This window comes from Solea solea, chromosome 10, assembly GCF_958295425.1.
Source record: "Solea solea chromosome 10, fSolSol10.1, whole genome shotgun sequence".
NCBI classification, from domain to species: Eukaryota; Metazoa; Chordata; class Actinopteri; order Pleuronectiformes; family Soleidae; genus Solea; species Solea solea.
The window spans coordinates 2,823,219-2,847,815 of record NC_081143.1 but is presented as its reverse complement, the minus strand read 5'-3'; the positions used below and the strand labels follow the sequence as shown (position 1 = coordinate 2,847,815).

Sequence of the window (24,597 nt, the reverse complement as noted above, 5' to 3'; positions counted from 1 at the left end):
TTAAATCATGCCTCATTTTTTAAAGCAGATATCTGTAGATATCTAAAATGAAACCCCATACACATGAATGGCATTCTGACTAGTAAAAACTGAATTGCAGTAGTTTTGACTAGTGACAGATATCTGTAATTCCAGATAGTCAAACTTGGCCATTAAATGTTAAAACTTTCTTCCCTTGCAATAAAAGATATGAGACTGAGGAGATGACAGGATGAGAAGAACTGTAATGAAGAACTTTGAACGGTGGGGGGCAGCTTGCACGTCTCCGCATAAACCCCGCCGGAAGTTGTTATTATCAATATTAGAAGAAGAAGATGGCGTCGTCTTTGAGTGGGATGTTTCCCGGTCAGCAGCCTCCGGGAGCTCATCCAGTCCCGGGTCCAAGTGGTCCGGGTCAGCCAGGCTTCCCCCCCGGTACCACTGCCCGGCCGCAGGGAACAAACACGCTGGTAGATGAACTGGAGGCTTCCTTCGAGGTAGGAGATCAACGTGCTAGCTCCCATTAGCTGTGTGTGCTAACCGCTAACAGCCAGGCTTTTAACAGTCACAACAGTAGCTGTTGTAAAGAATAAAACACCTTTACTCACCCAGGAGACAACATGACACGTTTTATAGTTTTAAAATATCTGTATAATATGTAAGGAAATGTTTACGTGTCCTTTGTTTTACAGCAGCAATACAATCTGATATGATTTGTACTTCATATATGGATATGAAATAGGAGATGCATTTATTAAGAGGTGTGCATTGGAGTGGAGTTAGTTTACATTTCCCTGCATTTAGTTATCCAAAGTAAATGTAAATGGAGAAAGAGAGTGTGGCATTCCAGAAGAAAAATATTATTATATAAGATGTGATCCTTTATAAATTCATGGATGCCTTTAAAGTTGCAAACTAATGAACAATAATGTACATCAGGGCACACGTGAAAATGCACCTGATTTTTACAGACATTTCGTAGCTCAGTGCAGCACTCTGACTTTTTTTTATCTCTATGTGGAGAAAAGACTTAAGCAAGATTATTATTCACTCTCATAAACAAAGGCAGTTTTTGAAATAATGTTTGTCTCTGGGTTTGTTTCGTAGGCTTGTTTTGCATCCCTGGTCAGCCAAGACTACGTTAATGGAACAGACCAGGAGGAGATTCGAACAGGTGAGTGAAGAGTACACTTCTTTGTGTTTAATGTGTAAGAGACCAGATTGTGAGACTTGGGGCCCTATCCACAAACTCCAAACACAAGAAGAGGACAACGGCAAAGACAGCAAATGCTAGCGCAAGAGAGGTGCTATTATGACATCATCACTTTCCCAGTGTGGAGGTGGTGTTTTGAGATATTTCTCCTCTGGGACCTGTTCCAACGGTGTACAGCCCTTTAGTACGGGAGAGGATACATGAGAATCAGAATTAGCCACTGAACATAACCACAAACACAGCAGGGATTGGATTTGTAACTGGCAGGTCATTAGGCTCCAGACATTATCCAGGTTTAGGGGTAGTTTGCCGTTCAGTGGGATATTGTCTGTGTAAGACACAGTCGCAGCAGCAGAAGAGAATTCAGGTGAGAGGGCGATTCCTGGCTTCTCACTAATTCTGTGAATTTCTCTGTGAGATGAATAAAGTATCTATCCATCTATCTATCATCTATCTAATTCAGTTCCTGCCGATTCTCTGGAGTTTCTCTTGATATGAGCTCACTGCAACATTATCCAGAGATTATACCTGGGACTCCCCAAAGATTGTCCAGAACAGCATCTGCTGACACATTCACACATCTGGACAATCTCCAGAGAATCTCTGGAGATTCAAAACCTGTCTTCAAGTTGCTACAATTAGTTTTTTGTATTTTTTGTCATGGAAAACATATATTAATGTTTTTAACATTTCAGTGATATTACTCAGTTGTGTCCTTTTTTATGTGTCTGTTAAATGCAGGTGTTGACCAGTGCATACAAAAGTTTCTGGACGTGGCTCGGCAGACGGAGTGCTTCTTCTTACAGAAAAGGCTTCAGTTGTCCGTGCAGAAACCAGAGCAGGTGGTGAAAGAGGTAAAATATATATAAAAGACTTCTTTGGTCGTCTCCATCTCACAATATCTACCCACTTTTCACCTTGAGGGTTTATTTATTTAAAAAAATGCTTGTGATGTGAACTAGGGCTGAACGATTTTGAATAAATATCTTATTGCGGTTATTTTGACTGAAATTGCTATTGTGATATGATTCGCAATATGAGAGGGAATGGTGCTTTTTACATAATTATTCTCATTTTTATTTGAATAACATTTAAAATGGTTGCTGTGTGATATTTTTGCGGAATAGTGAAAAACAAAGATGTTTTTGTCAGTCTGTAGTATATGATGTGTATAGGTCAGGACAATGTTTAATCTAAAATGGTCATTTTTCACACATGATTTTTTTTTTTTGGAAAATTGCAGCAGCAGTATTGCGATTTTGATCAAATTTGGATGAATTGTTGAGCCCTAATGTGAACCACATTCTATGGACAGTTTATGGGTGCTCATTTCTTAGACTTACAATCTGTGTTTATGGACTAGTTGTCCATCTCATTTTGTCTCTTCTCACATGCATTTTTTTTTTTCTCACTCCAGGATGTGTCAGAGTTACGTAATGAGCTACAGCGGAAAGAAATGCTGGTTCAGAAGCACTTATCCAAATTGCATCACTGGCAACAAGTGCTCGAGGATGTGAGCGTTCAACATCGCAAACCCTCTGACCTTCCTCCTCCTGGACCACTGGCCTTCCTGGAGCAGGCCTCTGCTAGTCTGCCCCCCGCCCCTTTAAAACCAAACTAACACGCATAAACTCAAGGAAAGTACACACCCACACCACCATGTGCATCCTGTGAAGAGACAGGAGAACAGTTTGTTATATATTTAAACAGTATTGTGTTCCACGTATATATTCTTGCTGCCAACTCTTTTTTTTATTTTTAAATGTAAAATAAAATACAATTTGTGAGTATTTTTAATCTGGACTGAAACATTACTTGTGCTTTTCTTGCTTTTGACATTTGTATTTGTGAAAACACTGGGGAAAGCAGTTACTGTACATAATGTAGTTATAGAAGACCTTGATCAAATCAGTTTGATGCTATTGACAGGTTTTAGATCTTGTGTAGTATATTTAAGTCTGTTAGTGGGTGTATCTATTTTATATAAACTCACTTTGATCATTAAGAAGTTTAAATATCTCTTTGTTAAAACTTTGAAGTGGAATCTTTATAGTGTTTATAGCAAAGCAATGCATCTGACAGCGTGCCGTCTCAAATACATTCAGTGTCTTCACACCATAACAGACTTGTTCCTCCAGCTTCACACCTAACGCCTGTCCACACTGTGACAGTACAGCCAAACACAATCCTAACAGACTTCTGCAGAGCGGTGTTCTTGACATAACAAAAATCAGATTATTATTATATTTATTGTTGTTGTTTTTGATGATGTCTGAGTCGGCGCATTAAAGATATAGTAAGTCATAATATCACATCAAGATGTCTCCAATTCCCCTGAAATTATGAATTATTAGTCAGAAATAAAATTGTAGATATATCAAACTGTAATTATAGATAGATATAGTAATAATGTAGTAGATCTAGGAATTGTATTGTTGATAGCCTATACACATCAATGGAAAAGGAGATATAATTTGTCTTAGAAAGCTGGAATGAACACTCTATTATTATTATTGTTATTATTATTATTATTGTTCAGTCTTCCACAGCTAGAGGGAGCCAGTGTGTTCTTGTGGGACGTCTTGTCTGCTCCCAGGACCGTCTTTGCAGTCATGTCCTTGTTTGTGCTGTTTAATCAGCGATTGGAAAAATAACAGGTAGTCTTGTTCGTCAGCCTTCACACTCACACACACACACACACACACACGGGAGAACAGAGGAGGAGTAGGTGGAGATGTTGTGGGGGGAAAAGTAGAGCAGACATAAAATCTGAATAAACCTGCTTTGACTCAGCGGTCGGTTCAGGTCCTGCGCGGCTGACAGAAGCAGCAGTCGGCTGGGTGCAGCAGCAGCAGCCGGACACACACACACACACACACACACAGTCACCGCAGTCAGTCAGTCAGTCAGTGGAGTCTGTGAATGTGTTGATGACACACACTGTTGCTGTGTGTAGTGTCTGTATGTGTGTGTGGGCTTCCGTCAGCTCCCCTCTCCGCCGCCTGTGGACTGATGCTCGCCTGAGTTTTGGACCCGGAGAAGAAGCCTCTACTGTGGATATGGAATGGTGCATGCTGCTGGGCCAAGTGTGCAGCCTCTGAACAACACCACCATCATGGACAGTCACCCGCTGTAAGTGCACGTTCATGTTTGTGTGTGTGTTGACTCTGTCCACTTGCTGCCTGACTGATGGTGCCGCATTGACAGAGGGGGACAGCCGGTGTGGCTGCTGCTCGGTGGCCGGGGGTGGAGGACTGGAGACCGGGGACTGACACAGAGCCTGTCGGTGCAGCAGCAGCAGCAGCAGCAGGCTGTTTGATGCATGTTAGCTATGAATCCTTGTGTGTGTGTGTGTGTGTGTGTGTGAGGCACATGATTCTGTTATGAGCAGCAGTGAACAGTATAATGTCATGAATGTTTAGTTTCATAAAGTGGTGGAAATAAGTGCATGTACTAGTAATACGAAAACTATGTGTTATTGTTGTAATAATAATAATAATAATACATGATATTCAATTTCTCTGTGTCAATACACAGTTGTTTTTTAAAGAATGATTATAAGAACTGAAATCTAATCAATTCTTCCACCAATCCAAACCTTTATTCCTTTACTTTTTGAGTTGTGCTGCTCACAGACACACGTGATGCCATTTGTCTAACAGTTTTCAGAACAAAGTGACAAAAGTGCTGCACAGGATCATTATAGAACAGAACCAGAACCTCCATTCAGTCAGCACAGAGAACCACAGTGACACAGCTGACAATACACTCAAGATCTCAGTATTATATCAAATCCATGAAAAACTACAAAAACTGTCAACTCCAATGTCCACGTTTACATCTTACTTTATCTCAATTATTCTGATCAACAGTCCCAGATGTAAAGGTTATGGTGAAATGTTAAGAGTCTTCCTTGTTATACTAATAATCACTACAAGTTTATTTAACACCTGGTTTCATATTAGACATTCATACACAAAACAATCTTTATTATTACATATAACATTATTGGATAATAATCATGATCATTGCACAAAGTCTGAATGAGTGTAAAAGACACTGAAGGCAGAGACAGAAATGTAAGTTTTACATTTAAAACCCTTGATCCACAGCTGTGGCAGTTGTGAGGATCAGGACTTTTTGCAAACTGTGTCCTTACAGACCAAAATCTATGGGAAGCAGCGCCAAGGCCAGAGTGTCCTGCAGGTGGTGCAGGTTATTTTAAAAGGTTAAAGATTAAACCTTAGTGACACCAAACTGAGGTAATGCAGAGCTGCAACAATTTGTCAGTGGATTGAATATTCAACAATTTTAGGAAGCAAACGGCACAAAAATGAAGTTTTAGATGAGATGTAGGAACAAGGATCCTCCAGACAGTTATTTTATAAGACTGGGCTGATTTAGCTGATGTCGTATTTTAGATCCCTGAGATATTTACAAATTAATCAAATGGCCAGAACCAGTTGACACAATGAACCTGGGGCTCTGGGTTACCATGGCAGTTGCCTGCTTTACCTGATGGACGATCAATAAATTGGTCTCTGATTGCATGTTTTTTTAATGTCATTTGGGGGGAGGAGCCCTTTAACCACTGTTGCAATGGATATTGAACTGCAGGTGCTCCTCCACATAAACCAGGTCACGCTGGTGATTAAAGTGAGTGTAAATCAAATTTAGAGACATTGATGGCAGTTTTTTCCCCCTCAACAGTAACAGTGGTGGTGACGTGCGCTCTTCATACTAATGTTCATGTCATGTGTGTGTTTCTGTCTCTGCTGTCCCTCGCAGGTGCACTAGACTTTGTCCACACAGTCTGGACAAAGAAGATGGCGTGGAAAGGCAAGGTCCCATCACTTTCAACCATCGACACATGAGGAAGGCGTTCAAAGTCATGAACGAGCTGCGCAGGTGAGACAATACGCTGTCATCGCTCCTTTGTCATCTCAAACCCTGGGGATGTTCCATTGTCTTGTCTTTAAATGAACATGTTTCTCTCTCTCTTTGTCTCCATGTCCGACATGTGAGTGCAGCCAGAATCTGTTGTGTGATGTGACCATCGTGGCAGAGGATGTAGAGATTGCTGCTCACAGAGTGGTTCTGGCTGCTGGGAGCCCTTACTTCCACGCCATGTTCACAGGTCAGTGAGGTCTTCCATCCCTGCTGAATAATGACATATGGATTTGTTTATTATTAATATTATTATTAGTGATGTCTATTTTTTTTGTTTACTTCCTTTTATCTCCACTGACCACGACACAGTGTTTGTCTCTGTGGTGTTTGAAGGCTCATGTTTGTGTGCACTGACAGGGGAGATGGCGGAGAGTAGGGCCAAGCGAGTGAGGATAAAGGAGATGGATGGTTGGACTCTGGGCCTGCTGGTCGACTACATCTACACAGCAGAGATACAGGTCACAGAGGACAACGTGCAGGTAAGCACTCACAGCTACAGTCTCTCAGTGGACACTCGGCCAAATGTGTTTTTAACATAAATATGGGAATAGTATAATGAAGGTACTGTAGGCAGGACAGTTAGAAACATAGATGCTTAAAATGTATGTTGTATGCCAGTTAAAAATGTAGATGTTGTGACCCGAGGCAACCGCTCCCATTTCTGAAGTCTTTCATTGTATTTAATGTCAAGTCAGGTCAATGTTATTTATATAGCTCAACATCACAAACACAATTGCCCCAAAGGGCTTTACAGTCTGTACAGCAAGTGACAGCCTCTGTCCTTAGACCCTCACATGGAGTGAGGAAAAACCCTTGTACAGGGGAAAAATGGGAGAAACCAGAGGAGGGATGTCTCCCCCAGGACAAATCCAGCAGATTACAAACAAACATCACATTACAAAGAGAGACTTTTGTTTTTGGTTGTATTTACAGCAGCATAGGGTTCGTTTTCCACTGATGGTACCTGTATGCACATGCACGGCACTTTAGGAGAACAGCCAGGGAGCGCTCTCCTTCTGAACTGTAAACCCAGTCTAAAGGAGATGCAGAGATTCAGTTGTCATTGTGCTAAAAGGTTATTGTGGCATTACTTATCAGTGACGCCCCAAACTATCCTACCAACGTCACCTTTCATTCCTAAATGAGTTGTAATGAAAGGTGCTAAATATAGCAACTATACTGTATGCCACTCCACGTTTGGATTAATATGGTTACATAATGTCCCTGTCACATTAATGACCCAAAATTAATATTTTACATCACAAATAGAGGGTTAAGGATGCTAAAAACCCACTTGACCTGAAGCTTGTCAGTTATGGGATTTTCCAGGCAGCTCTTCTTAACACAGGCATAAAAAAAAGAAGTCCACAGTCACACAGATATTCTCTCCTTTTGTATTAAACCTGTTAGTTTGCATAAGCATGGTCTATCCTGCCCCAGCGACCTGTTTCAACTTGAAAATGGTACATTTTATTCTCTCTGCAAATCATTTCAGTTCATCACAACCAATTGCTGTTTATTAGAAATGTATTTAAAAGAGGATAAGGAGTTAGCCAGTCTGATCTCGTCTGAGAAAGCCCTGTCCCCCCTGTGGGACGTCCTGTCGGTCCCTGGCTGAGGACCTCATGCTCCTTGTTCATTAAAATCAGAAAATTCTAATTCTAAAATTAACCAGAAGCCAGTGAAGTGAAGCTGAAACAGATTAAAAACAAAACTAAAAGGCTTGGAATTAATCTGCACTCCATATAGTTAACACCTGTGTGTGTGTGTGTGTGGCAGGCGTTACTACCTGCTGCGGGCCTGTTGCAGCTGAATGAGGTGAAAAAGGCGTGTTGTGAGTTTCTGAGCTCTCAGCTTCATCCGTCCAACTGTCTGGGAATACGAGCCTTCGCTGACCTGCACGCCTGCTCTCAGCTTCTCACGCAGGCCAACAGCTACGCAGGTTTGTGTCGGTGTGCGGGAGAAAGCACCTGCTCTAAGCATCGCTCTACTTAAACCAGAGGAGGTGGGACAGAATGAGAACAGCTATAATTAGGGCAAATGTGGAAATTTAGAGCGAGAAAAAGTGTTCGTCTGGTGTCTTCATTTTGTTTTTGTGTTTTTTTGGTGGCAGAACAACATTTCACTGAAGTGGTTGGGAGTGAAGAGTTTCTGAATTTAGGCATGGATCAAGTGTCCAGCCTCATCGCGAGTGACAAGCTCACCATTCCCACAGAAGAGAAGGTACACACACACACACACACACACACACAGATATTTATATTATTAAATAATATTTTTATTCTTTTTAGCCTTATCTCTGACCTTAAAACCAGAACCACAAGTCAAATGTGAGCTTTTAACTTAACCAGCTCCTCAGAAATGAGGCTCTTCCTCATTAGGACCAAGATTTTGGCTACTACTGGTCCTGATAAGGTCAGCGTTTATGCCAGAAAAAGGTCCTGAAGAGGGAAAGGTTTTTAAACGTGTTTATTGATGTAGGGGCCATGAATTAATTGCATTAATAGTGTTTTTTTCCATTATATTAAGTGTGTATTGATTGTTATTTTGGAATTGTTTGTTTTAGTGTTTAAATTAGTTTGGGATCACATTGGATAAGCGGGATAGCGAGTTACAGGTGTATGAGTGGGGATATTAAACTAAGGAAATCACCTGCTTACCTGGCATGTTAAGAGAAGGAGCCGTGGCGGTGAGCTGGGTCTTTGATTACTTTGATTATTTTAATTATGAGTTTATTAGAGCTGCAAGGATTATTTTCAGAATTGATTAATCTGTCGATTATTTTCTCGATTAATCAATGAATCGTTTGGCCCATAAAATATAAGAAAACTTTAAAACATGTTGATTGTGTTCGTCAAACCTTGAAATGATGATGTTCTCAAATGTCTTGTTTTGTCCACAAACCAAAATGATCAAAATCGTTGTCGATTAATTTAATAATCGATTCATCGATTCATTGTTTCAGCTCTAGAGTTTATGCACACTATTACGACTCGGTTCCACTTGTTTTGAAGTCTCAGTTTTTTAATTATCTTTGTTTAGAGCGGTACACAATCAGGCCCAACTTCAGCCACTCAGTGCCTCCTTTGTTCTTTGAAGTCACTACAGTTGATTTTTAACTTGTATGAAACAGAATAAAACACACCAGCAGCCACATGTGCACAAAAAAAGAAGTAAAGAAAGGGGAATAAAAACATAAATGTGTTTGTGGTGAAAGAAAAAGAGCTCAGCGCTTACTTAACAAGGTCACTAATGCAGACAGTGTGCTTGTGTTTGGTTGTTGACTCTTGTGCAGGTTTTTGAAGCAGTCATCGCTTGGGTCAACCATGATAAAGATGTGCGTCAGGAACACTTGGCTCACCTGATGGAGCACGTCCGCCTGCCTCTCCTCTCCAGAGAGTATCTGGTGCAGGTATGAGCGGCTGCGTCTGCATGACTCTGATGCAACTCCTGGTTTTACTCAAATCAACTGTTCAGTACAAAAGCTGCCTCGTCAGATTATACTGTGTCGCTGTAAATCCTGCCACCTGATTGGTTCCTCTCTCACAGCGGGTGGAGGAGGAGTCTCTGATTAAGAATAGCAGTGCGTGTAAAGACTACCTGATTGAAGCCATGAAGTACCACCTGCTGCCCGCTGACCAGAGAGCTCTGATGAAGACTGCACGCACACGCATGAGGACGCCAGCCTGCTGTCCTAAGGTATGAACACAGTCACTTACTCACAAGGTCAAATCAAATATTACATTATAATATGTAATATTTTTACATTACATATAATATTATAATATATCCTCAGCTTGTCATGCAGTGCCGCTGCTGTTTGTGTTGGTGTTCAGGTGATGGTGGTGGTCGGAGGCCAGGCTCCCAAGGCCATCCGCAGCGTTGAATGTTACGATTTTGAGGAGCAGCGATGGTACCAGGTGGCTGAACTCCCCACCAGGAGGTGCAGAGCAGGTAGGAGCCATAAAAAAAAACATAATCCCATAATCACATACAGTAGATTGGGAATAAACCCTCAACTACACAAACAAGACACTTTGTTATCATCATAGCTAATAAATCATATAATTCCAGGTGTGTAACCAGATCGTTACCATTAAAGAAAATGTTTTTAAATATAATAAAGCGTTAATACCTATGTTAACATGAACAGGTTTCAGGGAAATAACGATCAAAGCTGCAGTGGTTTATGTTGCTGTTGATATTATTATTTTACCTCTGTTTGGTGGATGTAACATTATTTGTATGCTGCATCTGAAAACTGGCTCAGTCAAGTAATTCTATTACCCTCAGGGATTGTTCGTGTATATGCAGTCAGTGCAGGGGCAGGTGGGAGTTTTTTTTCTTCCATTCTTTAACATTTTTGAGCAGTAAAATTCACTAGTGAAACTTTGTGGTCACTTCTTTGTGTTTTCAGTCATATTCCAACCTGTTAGTCGCTGCTCACTGTACGCAATGTTGCTGTTGTCTCTGTCTGTCTTTCTGTCTGTCTGTCTGCCTGTCTGTCTGTACTAAATAAACAAATCACTTCCCCTGTGCAGTGCAGAAATGATGCTAGGCAAAAAGAAATCCAAACCCTGTGATACTGGGAAACACAGAGAGATTTGTGTGGAGCTGATAGGCTTAAGTGACATTGTGTGAACTCATTCAACAATAGATTAATTGTAACATTGTTTATATTGGAAAGCTACATAGTATAGCAGTATGAGATGGTGGGAAATGTGTTAGAGTTTGTGTTACACGAACAACAATATCCCTGTGTTTACCAGCGTCACACAGATTTTTTAAAATTCACATTTCTGTTACTGGGATCAAGACGGTCATATAACTTAGATTTATACATCTGAATGATATTAAAATCGACCTTTGCTGTGTAACATTTAGAAGAGAATATGAATGTGAGGTTCTGTGTAAAAACACCACTATTGGAATTGTTTTATTCAGAATAAGGTCAAGAGTCAGAATGTTGTTTCCGCATATGTTTGTAGACGTTTGCCAGCAGAGCACAACACAGTGTGAGATACAGAAGGATGCAAAGAATAACCTCATTATTAAACCTTGTCAGTGGGGAAGATAGTGATGTCTTTTTAGGACACAACCAGGTGACATTGATCCCACCATCTTCACATTGAGGCCTGTGGCTGTTTCCTGTTTGTGTCTGCAGGCGTGGTGTACGTGAGTGGCTGCGTGTACGCGGTGGGCGGCTTCAACGGTTCTCTGCGCGTAAGGACAGTGGACTGCTACGACCCGATGATGGACCGCTGGACCAGTGTGAGCAGCATGCAGGACCGGCGGTCCACGCTCGGCGCCGCCGTGCTCAATGGACTCCTGTACGCCGTGGGAGGCTTCGATGGCAGCACAGGTGCATTTGTGCTCGTGTGCGGCTTTGGCTTCAGAGGCGTCTTTACAAAGCAGAAAATATGTGATTGCTTATGTTGTTTTTTCCAACACATTTTCTGTGTGTTTTTTTTGTTGCAGGTTTATCAACAGTTGAGGCGTATAACGCGAAAACAGACGAATGGTTTCATGTGTTACCCATGAGTACCCGGCGCAGCAGTGTGGGAGTGGGTGTCGTAAATGGTGAGTACAGTTCCCAGTTTGGTTTTACAGTCAGCAGCAAGATAAAGATAGAAAAGATGGTTAAAAATAAAGACTAAATTATTTTAGTCTTGAGACAGAGGTGTTGAAACCATAAATGGAAATAAATGTAGAGACGGGAGTTGATGCTTTTGGTACAATGGTATATTTTTATTCCGCTAAATCTAATATTGTACATTGGTATGACTGTTTGTGTCGTTCATTCTGTGTATTCATCCAACAAATGCTGCTGTTACTGTTAGTAGAGATGAGTCTGGGATTCTTTTTCTTTGTAATTTGAAATCTAATATACATTGGCAGCTGTAGTTTCCTCAAAAACCTAAAAATGATGAGTGTTTTTAACTGGACAGATTTGAAAGATACTTAATCAAGCCACCCACTGTATTCCTTTAACTTTTTTCTTTGTTTAAATCAGAAGTTTGCAGGTGTGTTTTTTTAATCACAGAATGCAAAAAAACGGAAGAAGACGACGAGAAATTAAACAAAAATATTGAAATACTGCAGGATCGACAATTCATACGCCCTCCATAGTCCTATAATAATAATAATAATATAATAATTTCTTATATTTTGTCCAGTGAGTCAAAGTCATTGATGACATGTGTGTTGTTCAGGGATCCTGTATGCAATAGGAGGTTATGATGGAGCCACCAGACAATGTCTGAGTACAGTGGAAGCTTACAACCCGAAAAACAACACGTGGAACTACATCGCTGAGATGGGCACAAGACGCAGTGGAGCAGGTGTGTGTATGTGTGTGTGTGTGTGTGTGTGTGTGTGTGTGTGTGTGTGTGTGTGTGGTCTCACCAAAATAACAATCTAAAAATGACTGAGACACATGAAGATTCATACTGTGCCAAATGACTTAAACTATGATTAACTTGTGTTTCCAGGTGTAGGTGTGTTAAAAGGTTTACTCTATGCTGTGGGGGGGCATGACGGTCCCTTAGTGAGGAAGAGCTGTGAAGTTTATGATCCGGCCTCAAACAGCTGGCGACAAGTAGCTGACATGAACATGTGTCGACGCAACGCAGGTGAGTCATGCAGCATGCAGCAGTCGTGCAGAAGTCCTGCCGTGTCGCTCCATGAGTCTTCACTACGTGTGTTTCCAGGTGTGTGCGCCGTAAACAACCTGCTGTACGTGGTGGGAGGCGACGACGGCAGCTGTAACTTGGCTTCGGTGGAGTTCTACAATCCCAACTCGGACAAGTGGACGCTGCTGCCCACCTGCATGAGCACGGGTCGCAGTTATGCAGGTGTGAACACACTGACACACACTGACACACACTGACACACACTGACACAGCGGCGGGGGCTGTGTGTGTGATTGTAAACTGCTGTGGTTAAGTTCCACCAAGCTCCGCTGGTTTAACTTAAAAATGTTTGGTATTTTTCATTCACGACGCAGGATTGCAAATAGTCATTTACCCAACTCTGAAAATGTTTGATGGTGATAGTGATTAGTGTGAGCAAACACAGACTGTGCTCTCTATTCATTCACATGTATTGTACATGGTGGGAACCCCAGGTAACTTCTACCATCGTTCCCCTCATTCATTTGAGCAGCGCAGGGGCAGGTGGTGACTCTCAGCGAGTGAAACTGGACTGTTAACGTCAGAGCACCTTCAATTGTTAATTAAAATATGGATATTTGCCCTGGCGTATTGATTATGGTATTGGAAGAGGAAGGACAATGATGTATCACCAAACTGTGTGACTGAACTTTTTAAATGAATAGAACTTTAACACTTATTTAACACTTTAACCTGTATAAGATGTTTTTTTTCCTGAAAGATTTGTTATTTTAAAACTGCAAACATAAAATAATTATCCTGCATGGTCAGTATAGCGTGGTTGAAAACAGCATCTGACTTTTGAACATAAATATACGTGCTTTTGTTGTTGATGATGTTCACCTGAAACTAAATGTTTTTCCTTCTTTGTCATTTTTGTTTGCATTAATTGAATGTATGACTAGGTTGTATGCAGGTTTAAATGTGTGTGTGTTTAAATGTATGTGTATGACATGCTGTAGAAACAAAGAATGGTTGATTTAGAGCAGTCAAATAGAGAAAAATGATTATTATACTGAATGTAGAAAGAGAAGAAAAGAAAACCATGTGCCAAACTTTTGTTGTTGCACCATTTTGTGCTTTGATTTGCTTTTTATGTTTCAATATGTGCTTTGTAAAAACATGATTTGTGTCAATACTGATGCATCTTTCTGATCTCTTTTGTCCACTTACAGGCGTGACTGTGATTGACAAGCCCTTATGACCGCTCTTAACACCTGCCACTGATTTGGAGCAGAACGTATTCTCCTGCTGAATACTGATCTTGGATCTGTTTATGATGCCAGTGCGTGGATGTTTGGGCAGCACTAGCACAGGCACTTACACAGGTGAAGGAAACAAGGACAAGATTGTTGTTGTTGAAGATGCTGATGCTGATGATGATGATGATGATGATGATGATGATGATGATGATTTTTGCACTTGCCTGAACGGGGGGAGCTGTAACGAGCGGGGAGAGATGGAACCTGTGGTTTAAATCCCCCGCTGGAAGGACTGCGGCCGCGGCTGGACAAACCAGTTTGAAGCACCACTGTATCAATGCAGTGCCATTGAAATGCTACTGAAATGAAGCTACTGTAACTGCAAAAGGTTACTTTAACATGACTATATGTTAACAAGACACAGCTCTGAGAAAGACCACTGATCTAATCCATGGGAGAGGAAGGCAGAAAAATGACCATTCTCAACTGGACTGAAAATCTTTGTTTCTCCTTTGTTTTTATTCTTCTTTAGAAGTGTGTGTTTTTGAGTGTGTGTGTGTGTGTGTGTGTGTGTGTGTGTGTGTGTGTGTGTGTGTGTGTGTGTGTGTGTGTGTGTGTGTGTGTGTGTGTGTGTGTGTGTGTGTGTGTGTGTGTGTGTGTGTGTGTGTGTGTGTGTGTGTGTGTGTGCGTGCGTGTGCTTGCCTTTTAAAGGTGCTCCACTGCTTGCACACGTGAACATGTGAGCATGTATGTTTGTGTGCATCTGTGTGGTGACGCCTGGTCCGACGCCGCATGAGCGCACTCTGTCTGACTTCTTGATCTTTACAGTTTTGCAGTGTTGCTGTTCAAGAGTGCCTGAATGTCAAAGTTACACCCTCCTCCTCCTCCTCCTCCTTCTCTTCTTCTCCTCTTCTTCTCCTTTGTTATGCCTTGAGTACTGTTACTGGACAGAGCACAGCTGAAAAAACGTTTTGAGAAGTGACGTTAGAGAAGTGGGGAGTTTGGGTCGCTTTAGTCCGCATGAATTCAGAACAGCTACGTTAGAAGCAGATGCAGAAAATGTACTCTCTTTTTTTTTCTCTCTCTTTCTTTTAAACAAAGAAGGACGTTCATTGGAATTCTAACTCTTCTGGCAAAGGAGAAGCCTTGTTTAGTTTTTACCAAACACAGTTACAAAGGGCAAAGCTGTTGAAGAGTCAAACAGTTGGATGTATCAGTTCTTTGGCGTCACCTGGAAGCCGTCGTCGTGACAACAACAGCCTGAACTCACTGCATGGTCCCTGTCTCTAACCTCTTATTCTTAAACAGTGCCCTCTTCTCTTTTGGTGTAGCAACCCTATTAACTACTGCACACCCTGACGTACTATGAATGTGCCAATTTTTAATGTATTCTTTTCTTTTTCTGTCTCTCTTTATTACTCTAATAATCTGTTCTCTCTCTCTCTCTCTCTCTCTCTCTCTCTCTCTCTCTCTCTCTGGAAAGTGACCAAACCTACTCTTCATTTCTTTCTCTCTCTCTCCCTGTCTCTCTCTGTCTCTCTCTCTTCTGTCTCCGGTTATATTGAAAATTGCTACAATAGTAACTGTTTTTGCTGTTTCTTGTCAGTGTATTGAGGAATGTCACGTAGGCTAATGACTTTGAAAATGTTTCATTACTTGTTTTATATTATCATTAATAAATATGCTTCTTGTATTTAAAGCTGTGAAATGATATAATCTGTTTTTAAAACTTTGCCAAATCAGTAAAACATTGAAATGAAATCTGTGTGTGATACTTTAATAATTACTTCACCCCATGGAATGGGAGTGAAGTATTGTTTTTGGTGGCTCTGTGTGTGTGTCTGTCTGTGGCTCTGTGTGTCTGTCTGTCTGTGACCCTGTGTGTGTGTCTGTCTGTGGCTCTGTGTGTGTGTCTGTCTGTGGCGCTGTGTGTGTGTCTGTCTGAGGCTCTGTGTGTGTGTCTGTCTGTGGCTCTGTGTGTGTGTCTGTCTGTGGCTCTGTGTGTCTGTGTGTCTGTCTGTGGCACTGTGTGTCTGTCTGTCTGTGCTTCTGCACTTGCTTGCACTTGCCAACATGACCAACAGAGGGCGCCATAGGCTTGTTGTGTGAATGGGGTGAAGTCTGCCTTCTCTGATTGCCTTGTTTTACTTGTGGTATTTAAGGTGTCTGTACTCTGGATTTCGACTTTTGGCCTACGGTCAAAAATGTTTGGTTTTATGTTAATGTTGTGTTTTCCTAGTGAGTGTAAACCATGCACATGCCAGATTATAGCAAATTATAAAACTGCACCTGTAATCCCCATGCAATGCAGATATTCTACTCAAGTAAAAGTACCACTACTTTGATAACATTTTATTTACGTACAAGTAAAAGTACTGGTTTTAAAATGTACTCAAGTTAAAGTAAAAAAAGTAGCTTGTTTAAAATGTACTCAGAGTAGAAGTTACAAAGGGGACACACATCTCACATGAATCGTTTTTAATTAAAGTCAAATGAAAGTGTTGATATGTAAACACTTAATGTATCAGTCAAAAAAAACTGAGGTCATTATACTCAGTCCTAAACACCTCAGACAACAACTTTGTCTGTGAGGAACCTTGGAGTTATTTTTGACCAGGAAATGTCATTTGATACCCACATAAAACAGCCTTCTTCCACCTGCGGAACATTCTGAAAATTAGGAACATTGTGTCCTTAAAGGACGCTGAAAGACTATTTCATGCTTTTGTTACATCTAGATTAGATTACTGTAAAAAATAAAATAAAATGGGGTCATTTGTTATAAACGGTTTACTTGTTAATGCCTCTTCAGGGTCGTGAGTGAGTGGACATAGTAATCGATGTTTTATAGTGTGATTATGAGACGAAGGACACACACACACACACACACACACACACACACACACACACACACACACGTAAAGCGTAACCACACCATCTCCTGCCTCAAACACTCCACTTAACGCCGCGAATGTTATGAAAGCACACGCGGCCCCTGATTGGCTGTTGCTATAGAGTTCTCCAGTCTCACTATCATCACTCCATCACGCGGACCAATCAGAGCGGCCGCTCAGCCCACTGACGTCAGTCTCCTTCTCCTCGGAGCCAATCACGTGGCTCGGTGTCACTGTACATTAGCCGGTCTTCCGCCTGTGGCTCAGGTAGACGGGACGTTCTGCGGAAAAGGTGAGACTCTCTGCGGTTTAGTCCGAACTTTAACTGTGTAGCGACATTTACACACTCCGCTGCTAAATGTTCGTTTATTTGTCATTAGTTTGACGAGCTATTTTAATGTTAGTGTCGCGTGGTTCTCTTTCTCTCTCACACACACACACACACACACACACAGAGAGCAGGGGGTGAGATGTTTTATTTATTGATGTATTTTTTAACATTATTAATGTTTAACAACACTCTGTAGTTGTCCCTTATGCCTTAATTAGCAGTTATACATGTCATTTTTCTGATTAAATGATGTTTATTAATGTTTGCTTGGTAGATTTTTATGACACGTCAATTCTGCTCAAAAGTAGAATCTTGTAGTCTTACCTTAGAAGTACCTTAAAGTATTTGACCAGAAAATGACTTTGGTAAGTCACTTTTTTATTTCAATATTACTTCAGTAAAAGTCTTAAAAACATTTACTGTATTTAAGTATCGCAAGTCATTTTCTGAAATAAAATGTACTTAAGTTTTAGAAGTAAAAGTATTAAAAAAGTGAGAAGGTTGCTCAGTGGTAGGGCGAGTTGTCTTTCATCTGGAGGGTTGTGGGTTCAATTCCTGGCTCTGCTAGTCTATATGTGTCATTGAGCAAGACACATAACTCCATGTTAAAGTGGGTGAATGGGTATGAAAGATGTGTGAAATGGTGTAAACTGTAGTGTAAATAAATACAGACCATAATTCCAACTCTTCTTCTTCTGATTTTATTTGGTAGTAACGAGTAACAAAGATTGTTAGCGGAAATGTAAAAGTTGCTATAAAAATGAATAACAAAGTAAAATACAGACAAGTGAATTCTGTACTTAAGTACAGTAACAAAGTATTTGTACGTTGTTGCATTACAACGCTGTTTAAAAGTAATGTAAACTTGAGATCATTTCAACAAAGGTTGTATATGTAATGTTTAGTATATACATTACTTTTATCAGAAATCAGGTCAGTGCACTGCAGTGTGGACACAGGCAAACCACAAATCCTGTTAAATCAATATTTGTTCAAAGTAATTTTGTGTGTCATTAAGTATTCTTACTCTTAAAGTCGATTTAAATATTGAATAACTCTGTTCCTGTTTTCCTCAGTCTTCTCTCTGGACCTGCAGTCACCTCGCTTTGTCCATCATGACGGTGAACGGCACAGCAGACATCTTGAGCTCTGCGTACCTCGCAGTGGAGTACGTCGATGCAGTGTTACCCAAAAACCCCCTGCAGCCTTCCCTGGAGTACGCGTGGGGCTACATGCTGGACAACTACACCAAGTTTCAGATCGCAACCTGGGGGTCACTCATCGTCCACGAGTTCATCTATTTCCTGTTCTGCTTGCCTGGTTTCCTCTTCCAGTTCCTGCCCTTTATGCAGAAATACAAGATCCAGCCGGTTTGTGCATGTTCTCTGTTGTCTGGTTCAGAAAAATCTTGTCTTTTGGTTTGAGCTTTAATTTATAAGTCTTCCCTCTGTGCATGCAGGACAAGCCGGAGACGTGGGAGAAACAGTGGACATGTTTCAAGATGCTGCTCTTCAACCATTTCTTCATCCAGCTGCCTTTGATCTGTGGAACTTATTACTTCACTGAATTCTTCAACATCCCGTATGACTGGGACTCCATGCCTCGCTGGTCAGTTTGACGGCAGTAATACACACCTCAACACGTCATTCACAAAAGTACCATAATACTAATATACTGCAGGGAAGACACACATGGACATGAGGACATGGCATTGGCTTACATTCATTTACTTTAACCTTAACCATAATTACTACTGGCCTTATCCTGACCCTAACTTCAACCTAACCCTAACCTCAGCCAAACATAAATATGGGTAGGGCTGAACTATAATCACATTTTTTTTTATCGCAATAAGGCCCACTGCAATTTTCAAATCACAGGAGGCACAAATATCAACTAACCATTTTATATTAAATATTGTCCTGACGTCTTTGTTTCTCACAGATCTGCACAAAGCATTTAAACATAGTAATAATTTAAAATATTTGCTTCAAATAAAAATTAGAATAATTATGTAAAAATGACCATTCCCTCTGATATCGCATTTTCTGTCAATATAAGTGCAATTTATTCAAAAATCGTTATGAGGACGGATTTTGGTCCTCACAACATAAGGAATACCAGGTATACACTCACACACACTGGTTTGTGCAGGTATTGTTTCAAGGACACACTTCCATTCATTCGGACAGCCAAAACAAATAATTATCCCGAACCTTAACCATATCCAGTTAATGCTTAACTCTAAACCTAAAGAAACCACCATTCGATAACTTTGTCTGAATATGTCAACCTGAAAACAAATAAACAAATATTTAAAAAAATTAAATAAATGCTCCTCGGAGGGGATGAAAAAATGCATTTTGAATTGAGCTAATGACTTTGTAGCATTGTTTATTTTAGACTCAGTGCTGTCTTATTCTTATTCTTATTCTTATTCTTATTCTTATTCTTACTTCCAGGCCGTATGTCCTGACTCAGTGCTTTGGTTGTGCCGTGGTTGAGGACACCTGGCACTACTTCCTCCATCGCCTGCTGCATCACCGCAGGATCTACAAATACATCCACAAAGTCCACCATGAGTTCACAGTGAGTAAAAACAATCCATTTTTCTGGTTAATGTGTGAACAGGACAGTTGCTTATCAGATTATGTTGTCGCAACAAAACCATAACGAGTGTCTCCGCTGTTCTTCAGTCTCCTTTTGGAATGCAGGCAGAATACGCCCATCCTGCTGAGACCCTCATCCTGGGCGCGGGCTTCTTCATTGGCATCATGATCTTCTGTAACCACGTGTTCTTCCTGTGGGCCTGGGTGTGCTTCCGCCTGCTCGAGACAATCGACGTCCACAGGTGGGCTACAGTTACAGTTCACACTCAACTAACCCACACTAACAGCTAGTCTTCTGAGGTCATTTATATTTGGACAGCCAAAACATGGTCAAGCATTATCCCTAACCTTAACCCTAACCAGTTAGTGACTGACCATGATTCAAATCTTAGCCCGACCTAAACTTAACCAGTTTCTCAGAAATGAGGTTCCGCCTCTTCAAATATGTGTTGAAAATAACACAAAGGAAAGTTGTCACACCCACATCACTGCTGACAATAAACACTGAACCTGCACATTTCTGATGTTAGCTGTGATCACTAACGTTTAGTTTTCACCACTAGAGGGCGCCAGAGATCACCACATATTCCCATCAGATTGTACTATAAAGTGAAATTGAATAATGAGTACAGAAACACACACTAAAATTAGATTAAACAGGATTTTAAAGATTTTGAGTACTTTTGTTCAGGTGTGTTTATATAGTTGGTGCAAATGAAAAAAAAAAAAATCCTCAGATTGCCTATACGTTGTGCTGGAAAAAAAGGATCAAAGATAATCTATATTGCACATTCTTACTATATTATTACTATATTAATATAGTAATGGAAAAAAGCAGCGTAATTCCTCTGTGTTTTAAGGGTTAAATAGATGAGTTCCAGAGCTGGTGGTGAGACCATGGATGTATTATAAGAACTGGATAGAGCACCGCCCCCTCTGCCTTGAAGACAATTTTGTCATGTGGACAAAAAATACTCATGTGGCCCAAAAAGCAATTTTCCCATTGAGCACAATAGTAAACGAGAACGCGTATAAACGTGTCCACAGGACACCTCGAGACATGGACATAGGCATGTATAGATCTTTATATTCTATATTGTTAATTCATGGAGTTTCAAATTTGTAAAATGTTCCTTAAGGCCATAAAAAGCCCAGAAAAATCTTATTTCCCACAGTGACTTCACAGCTGTGTACGAGCACACTGTCAGAGAACCGTACGATGTGAAAACTTTATGAGAAATGTAAATAAATGAAAGCAATGATGGGTTTTCTTTTTCTTTTTTTAATATTACGACAAAACAGGTTTTAGTTATTTATTCGATTTATTTTCAAATTCATTATTGAACGAGCTGCTGTGTGGATTCATACTGACATCGTCACTATCTGTTCATAAAGTTACTGATAAATTAGAGTGAAAGAATCTGGAGTTATAAAACTACTTTTAACACGTTGTTATTGTTCCTAATAATATGATCATGAGTCTGCAGGTTTTCTGGCCTGACTTTATTTGAATATTATATATTTATTATTATATTTACCATCAATTGTACTTATAACGATAAGTTAGCTTTATTTGTAAACCACCTAAAAAAACTGTTCGAAATTTGAACCAAAATATAAAGCATAGCAAAGAGACCAAAATCATATTCATGATTAATATTCAACGGAATTGTTTTTTAATCATCATAAAAGTACTATAATATAAAAGGACGATAATATATAAAATCCCTGAGTTCTGTGACAGCAACATTTTGATTATTAGCACACAGTATATCAGTGAATGGAAAATCAAGCAAAAAGCGTCTAAGAAAACAACATGATGTAACAATTAGTAACAATCTTGTAACAACACATATAAACTAGTAGCCACGGTCAATTAAATGAACCATTAAATTGATCATTTTAACCTGTAATTACGTCATTACGTCACTTTTCAGTTTACTGAACTATTGTTGGTTTTTACATTCATTTATAAATCCATGGACGGCTCGTTCACAACGCCGAAAGGCATTATGGGAGTAACACTACTGAGCATGCTCTATGGGCCGCAGTGGGTGAACAACTCCATAGGAATGACCGGAGCCAAAGGGGCTCTATCCAGTTCTTATAATACATACATCATGGGTGAGACGAGCTGAAGGAGGCGTCAGTCAGGTGGATGAAGGAGGGTGATCTAAGGGTACGAGAGGGAGTGGCAACATTATAACATAGCTTACCTTTATTCCCCTCTTCTTGTCTCCCTGTGTCAGTGGGTATGACATTCCTCTGAACCCCCTCCACCTGATCCCGTTCTACGCTGGCGCTCGTTTCCACGACTTCCACCACATGAACTTCGTTGGGAACTACGCGTCGACGTTCACCTGGTGGGACAAGGTGCTGAACACGGACAACCAGTACAACAAGCACATGCTGAAACAGGAGGAGAAGAAAGCGCAGTAAAGCACCGCTCACACACTTAGCACATAAACAGTTGCTGTTTTTGGTCTCAGTTCACTACGTTAAACACACACTGAAGGTTGTTTCAATTGATTTGATTCTGAATCAGACTGCCTGTTGTCTCCAGTCCACCCTCTGTGTCTTTATGCACCGAAGAGAATTGTTGCTGAATGCTCGCTGAATAAAAACCATCAACATCCTCATATTGATTTGTTGCTTTGACATGTGAAATGCTTCTTGTTTACCTCTGAATTTCTCAGCACTTTAATGCTTCCTCTCGACTTTAATTGAGTTTTTACTCTTTTCATGAGGAAGTTTTCTGAACTCAGTGCTGACTTCTGAAACAAGTGATGAAAAGGGATTTGCCCCAGATGTTTAAGCCTTTTCTTTTTTTTTTTTTACGACTGTAACACAAATGAAAAATGCTGTTTTAATTTTTACAAAAAGAAAAATCTTGAGCTTGTATTTTTTTGTTTTTTTGTGATATTAGAAAATAAACTATTTTGAACAGGTGTTTGGTGGTGTTGAGTGGTTTTATTTAAATGTTAATGTAAGTTAATGTAAGAAGTGTGTCTGTTTTAATTGAACACACAAAGTATGGATTGTTTAGGATGTGGATCATTTTAAAAGTGTTGGACAGTAATGGTGTTTAAAGTAGTGATGTTAGTAGCTGTCAAAAAACAACAAATCTAAATAAAAGTCAAATTTAAAATGAACCAAAAGACGACTATTGCATCTCATCCAGGCAAAAGCAACTAAATTTCCAGTCCAGGTTATTGATTATTGATTTGTTTTATTATCCAAAAAGCAAGAAAATAATAGAGGTAAATTCTGTCTGCAACTCTCCGTGTGGTAACGAGCCATAGGACCAGGTGCATTCTGGTCCTTTACCATTGTATTCCATGATGCCCACCCTATGCAACAACAATTATCAATACTAGCTACTAAATTAAGCAAAAATATAGACAAGAATTTACTAATAAATCCTTTCGAATATCTGATTATGGGAACAAATAATTTACAAAAATCGAGCATTTCTAATTAATCGAATCAAATAACATTTCAGTAGTTCGTCTCTTTTATTATATACTGTAAGTTAAAAGTGGATTTTCTGGTGTGGAAAAAACACACAGCTGTAATCAGACATGAAGAATGCAATGGTAATTATTTATTAATAGTACATTTCTTTACAGAGAAAGTCAATGTACTTAACAACAGAGAAGGCAAAAAGATGTTTTTGTATCATATCTTCAGATGTGACAAAGCTTTATTCATTTGTGACAAACAGGTAGTTTGGCTAAGCTTAGCCATCCTTCATGAGCACACATACATGGACACAGAGAGTAGTTTCCCTCTGTCTCCTCCTGCTGCTGCACTGTGTGGACACACCTATACACTCACATGCAGCTCACACAGAAGCAGCAGCAGCATCAAGCCAGACACCAGCAGCCACTGCAAACAGGAAGTCTGGTACGCACTAATGCTATAACTTTATTTTTGGTGTACAGAGAACTTAAGAAACAAATAGATAAATATGCTATTGCAGGACGAACACTTATATAGTTTATTGACTTAACTGCCATCATTTGTTTTCCAAATAATCAATAAACTGTTGAGAAACTATATGTGCAGATAACAGGAGAATAAAAGCATCAACAACAAAAGAAAAATACACAGAATCAGGGGAAGAATTTGTTGTAATTTCAAGTTTTGATGTGAGTCAGAAAAACAGGAGATTCATGAATATGACAGGTGAAATAAAAGTGACAATATACCGTGTTAATGTGAAAAAACAGTGTTTACTTTGTTTTTGAATGTTTGGTTATGTTGTGTGTTTATTTTTCATGTATTTTTTCATTTACTATTTTACAGCGAACACCCATAAAGCAGGGGTCTGAAACTCAAATGACCTGAGGGCCACATGAGGGGCCAGTCAAGTGAAAAAAGTGCCATAGAGAGGGAAAAACCAAGTAAGGTTGGGTGATATAAACTCAAAATGATATCAAGATCATGCATCATGATATTGCATTGACGATTTTATTGATGATAGTTCACATCATTTCAAAATAAAAGTGTTTGCTTTCATATGGAACAATGTGTCTTATTGTATCGTATCTTATAGCTTATAGCTTATATCTTATATCTTATCTCATTGTATCGTATCGTATAATATCTTACATCTTGTGTTATATCTTATATATTTGTATGGTATGGTATGGTATCATATCGTATTATATTTTATATTATATCTTATTGCGGCGCATCATATCATATCGTACCGTACCATATCACATCATATCATATGTATCGTA

The 24,597-nt window shown here is 39.9% G+C and overlaps 3 protein-coding genes across 3 annotated transcripts; all 3 read left to right on the top strand.

Moving 5' to 3' along the window:
- The first annotated feature begins 291 nt into the window (after nt 1–291).
- Nucleotides 292–2,995, top strand: med28 (mediator complex subunit 28). Its single transcript, XM_058640945.1, has 4 exons — nt 292–476; nt 1,087–1,153; nt 1,934–2,046; nt 2,610–2,995. The coding sequence occupies exons 1-4, from the start codon at nt 315–317 to the stop codon at nt 2,811–2,813; spliced, it is 546 nt and encodes a 181-aa protein (XP_058496928.1). The 5' UTR covers nt 292–314; the 3' UTR covers nt 2,814–2,995.
- An 806-nt stretch (nt 2,996–3,801) lies between these two features.
- Nucleotides 3,802–15,708, top strand: klhl2 (kelch-like family member 2). The gene is made up of 15 exons (XM_058641634.1): nt 3,802–4,324; nt 5,981–6,100; nt 6,223–6,329; nt 6,500–6,621; nt 7,922–8,084; nt 8,256–8,365; nt 9,438–9,554; nt 9,692–9,841; nt 9,979–10,096; nt 11,307–11,504; nt 11,621–11,722; nt 12,355–12,483; nt 12,634–12,774; nt 12,853–12,996; nt 13,989–15,708. Exons 1-15 carry the CDS (start codon nt 4,257–4,259, stop codon nt 14,015–14,017), a joined length of 1,818 nt encoding a protein of 605 aa, XP_058497617.1. The 5' UTR covers nt 3,802–4,256; the 3' UTR covers nt 14,018–15,708.
- Nucleotides 15,709–17,110: 1,402 nt separating this feature from the next.
- Nucleotides 17,111–22,799, top strand: msmo1 (methylsterol monooxygenase 1). The gene is made up of 6 exons (XM_058639652.1): nt 17,111–17,201; nt 18,317–18,610; nt 18,700–18,848; nt 19,703–19,829; nt 19,937–20,091; nt 22,099–22,799. Exons 2-6 carry the CDS (start codon nt 18,356–18,358, stop codon nt 22,286–22,288), a joined length of 876 nt encoding a protein of 291 aa, XP_058495635.1. The 5' UTR covers nt 17,111–17,201; nt 18,317–18,355; the 3' UTR covers nt 22,289–22,799.
- Nucleotides 22,800–24,597: the final 1,798 nt, after the last annotated feature.

What these genes read in the sequence shown, in the direction of transcription:
- med28 (XM_058640945.1), top strand. Translation starts at nt 315, where the DNA reads ATGGCGTCGTCTTTGAGTGGGATGTTTCCCGGTCAGCAGCCTCCGGGA. An exon ending in CCAGGAGGAGATTCGAACAG is followed by an intron (nt 1,154 to 1,933) that starts GTGAGTGAAGAG and finishes TGTTAAATGCAG; the next exon opens with GTGTTGACCAGTGCATACAA. An exon ending in CAGAGCAGGTGGTGAAAGAG is followed by an intron (nt 2,047 to 2,609) that starts GTAAAATATATA and finishes TTCTCACTCCAG; the next exon opens with GATGTGTCAGAGTTACGTAA.
- klhl2 (XM_058641634.1), top strand. Translation starts at nt 4,257, where the DNA reads ATGGTGCATGCTGCTGGGCCAAGTGTGCAGCCTCTGAACAACACCACC. An exon ending in CTTCCACGCCATGTTCACAG is followed by an intron (nt 6,330 to 6,499) that starts GTCAGTGAGGTC and finishes GTGCACTGACAG; the next exon opens with GGGAGATGGCGGAGAGTAGG. An exon ending in CCATTCCCACAGAAGAGAAG is followed by an intron (nt 8,366 to 9,437) that starts GTACACACACAC and finishes ACTCTTGTGCAG; the next exon opens with GTTTTTGAAGCAGTCATCGC.
- msmo1 (XM_058639652.1), top strand. Translation starts at nt 18,356, where the DNA reads ATGACGGTGAACGGCACAGCAGACATCTTGAGCTCTGCGTACCTCGCA. An exon ending in AAGTCCACCATGAGTTCACA is followed by an intron (nt 19,830 to 19,936) that starts GTGAGTAAAAAC and finishes GCTGTTCTTCAG; the next exon opens with TCTCCTTTTGGAATGCAGGC. An exon ending in GAGACAATCGACGTCCACAG is followed by an intron (nt 20,092 to 22,098) that starts GTGGGCTACAGT and finishes TCCCTGTGTCAG; the next exon opens with TGGGTATGACATTCCTCTGA.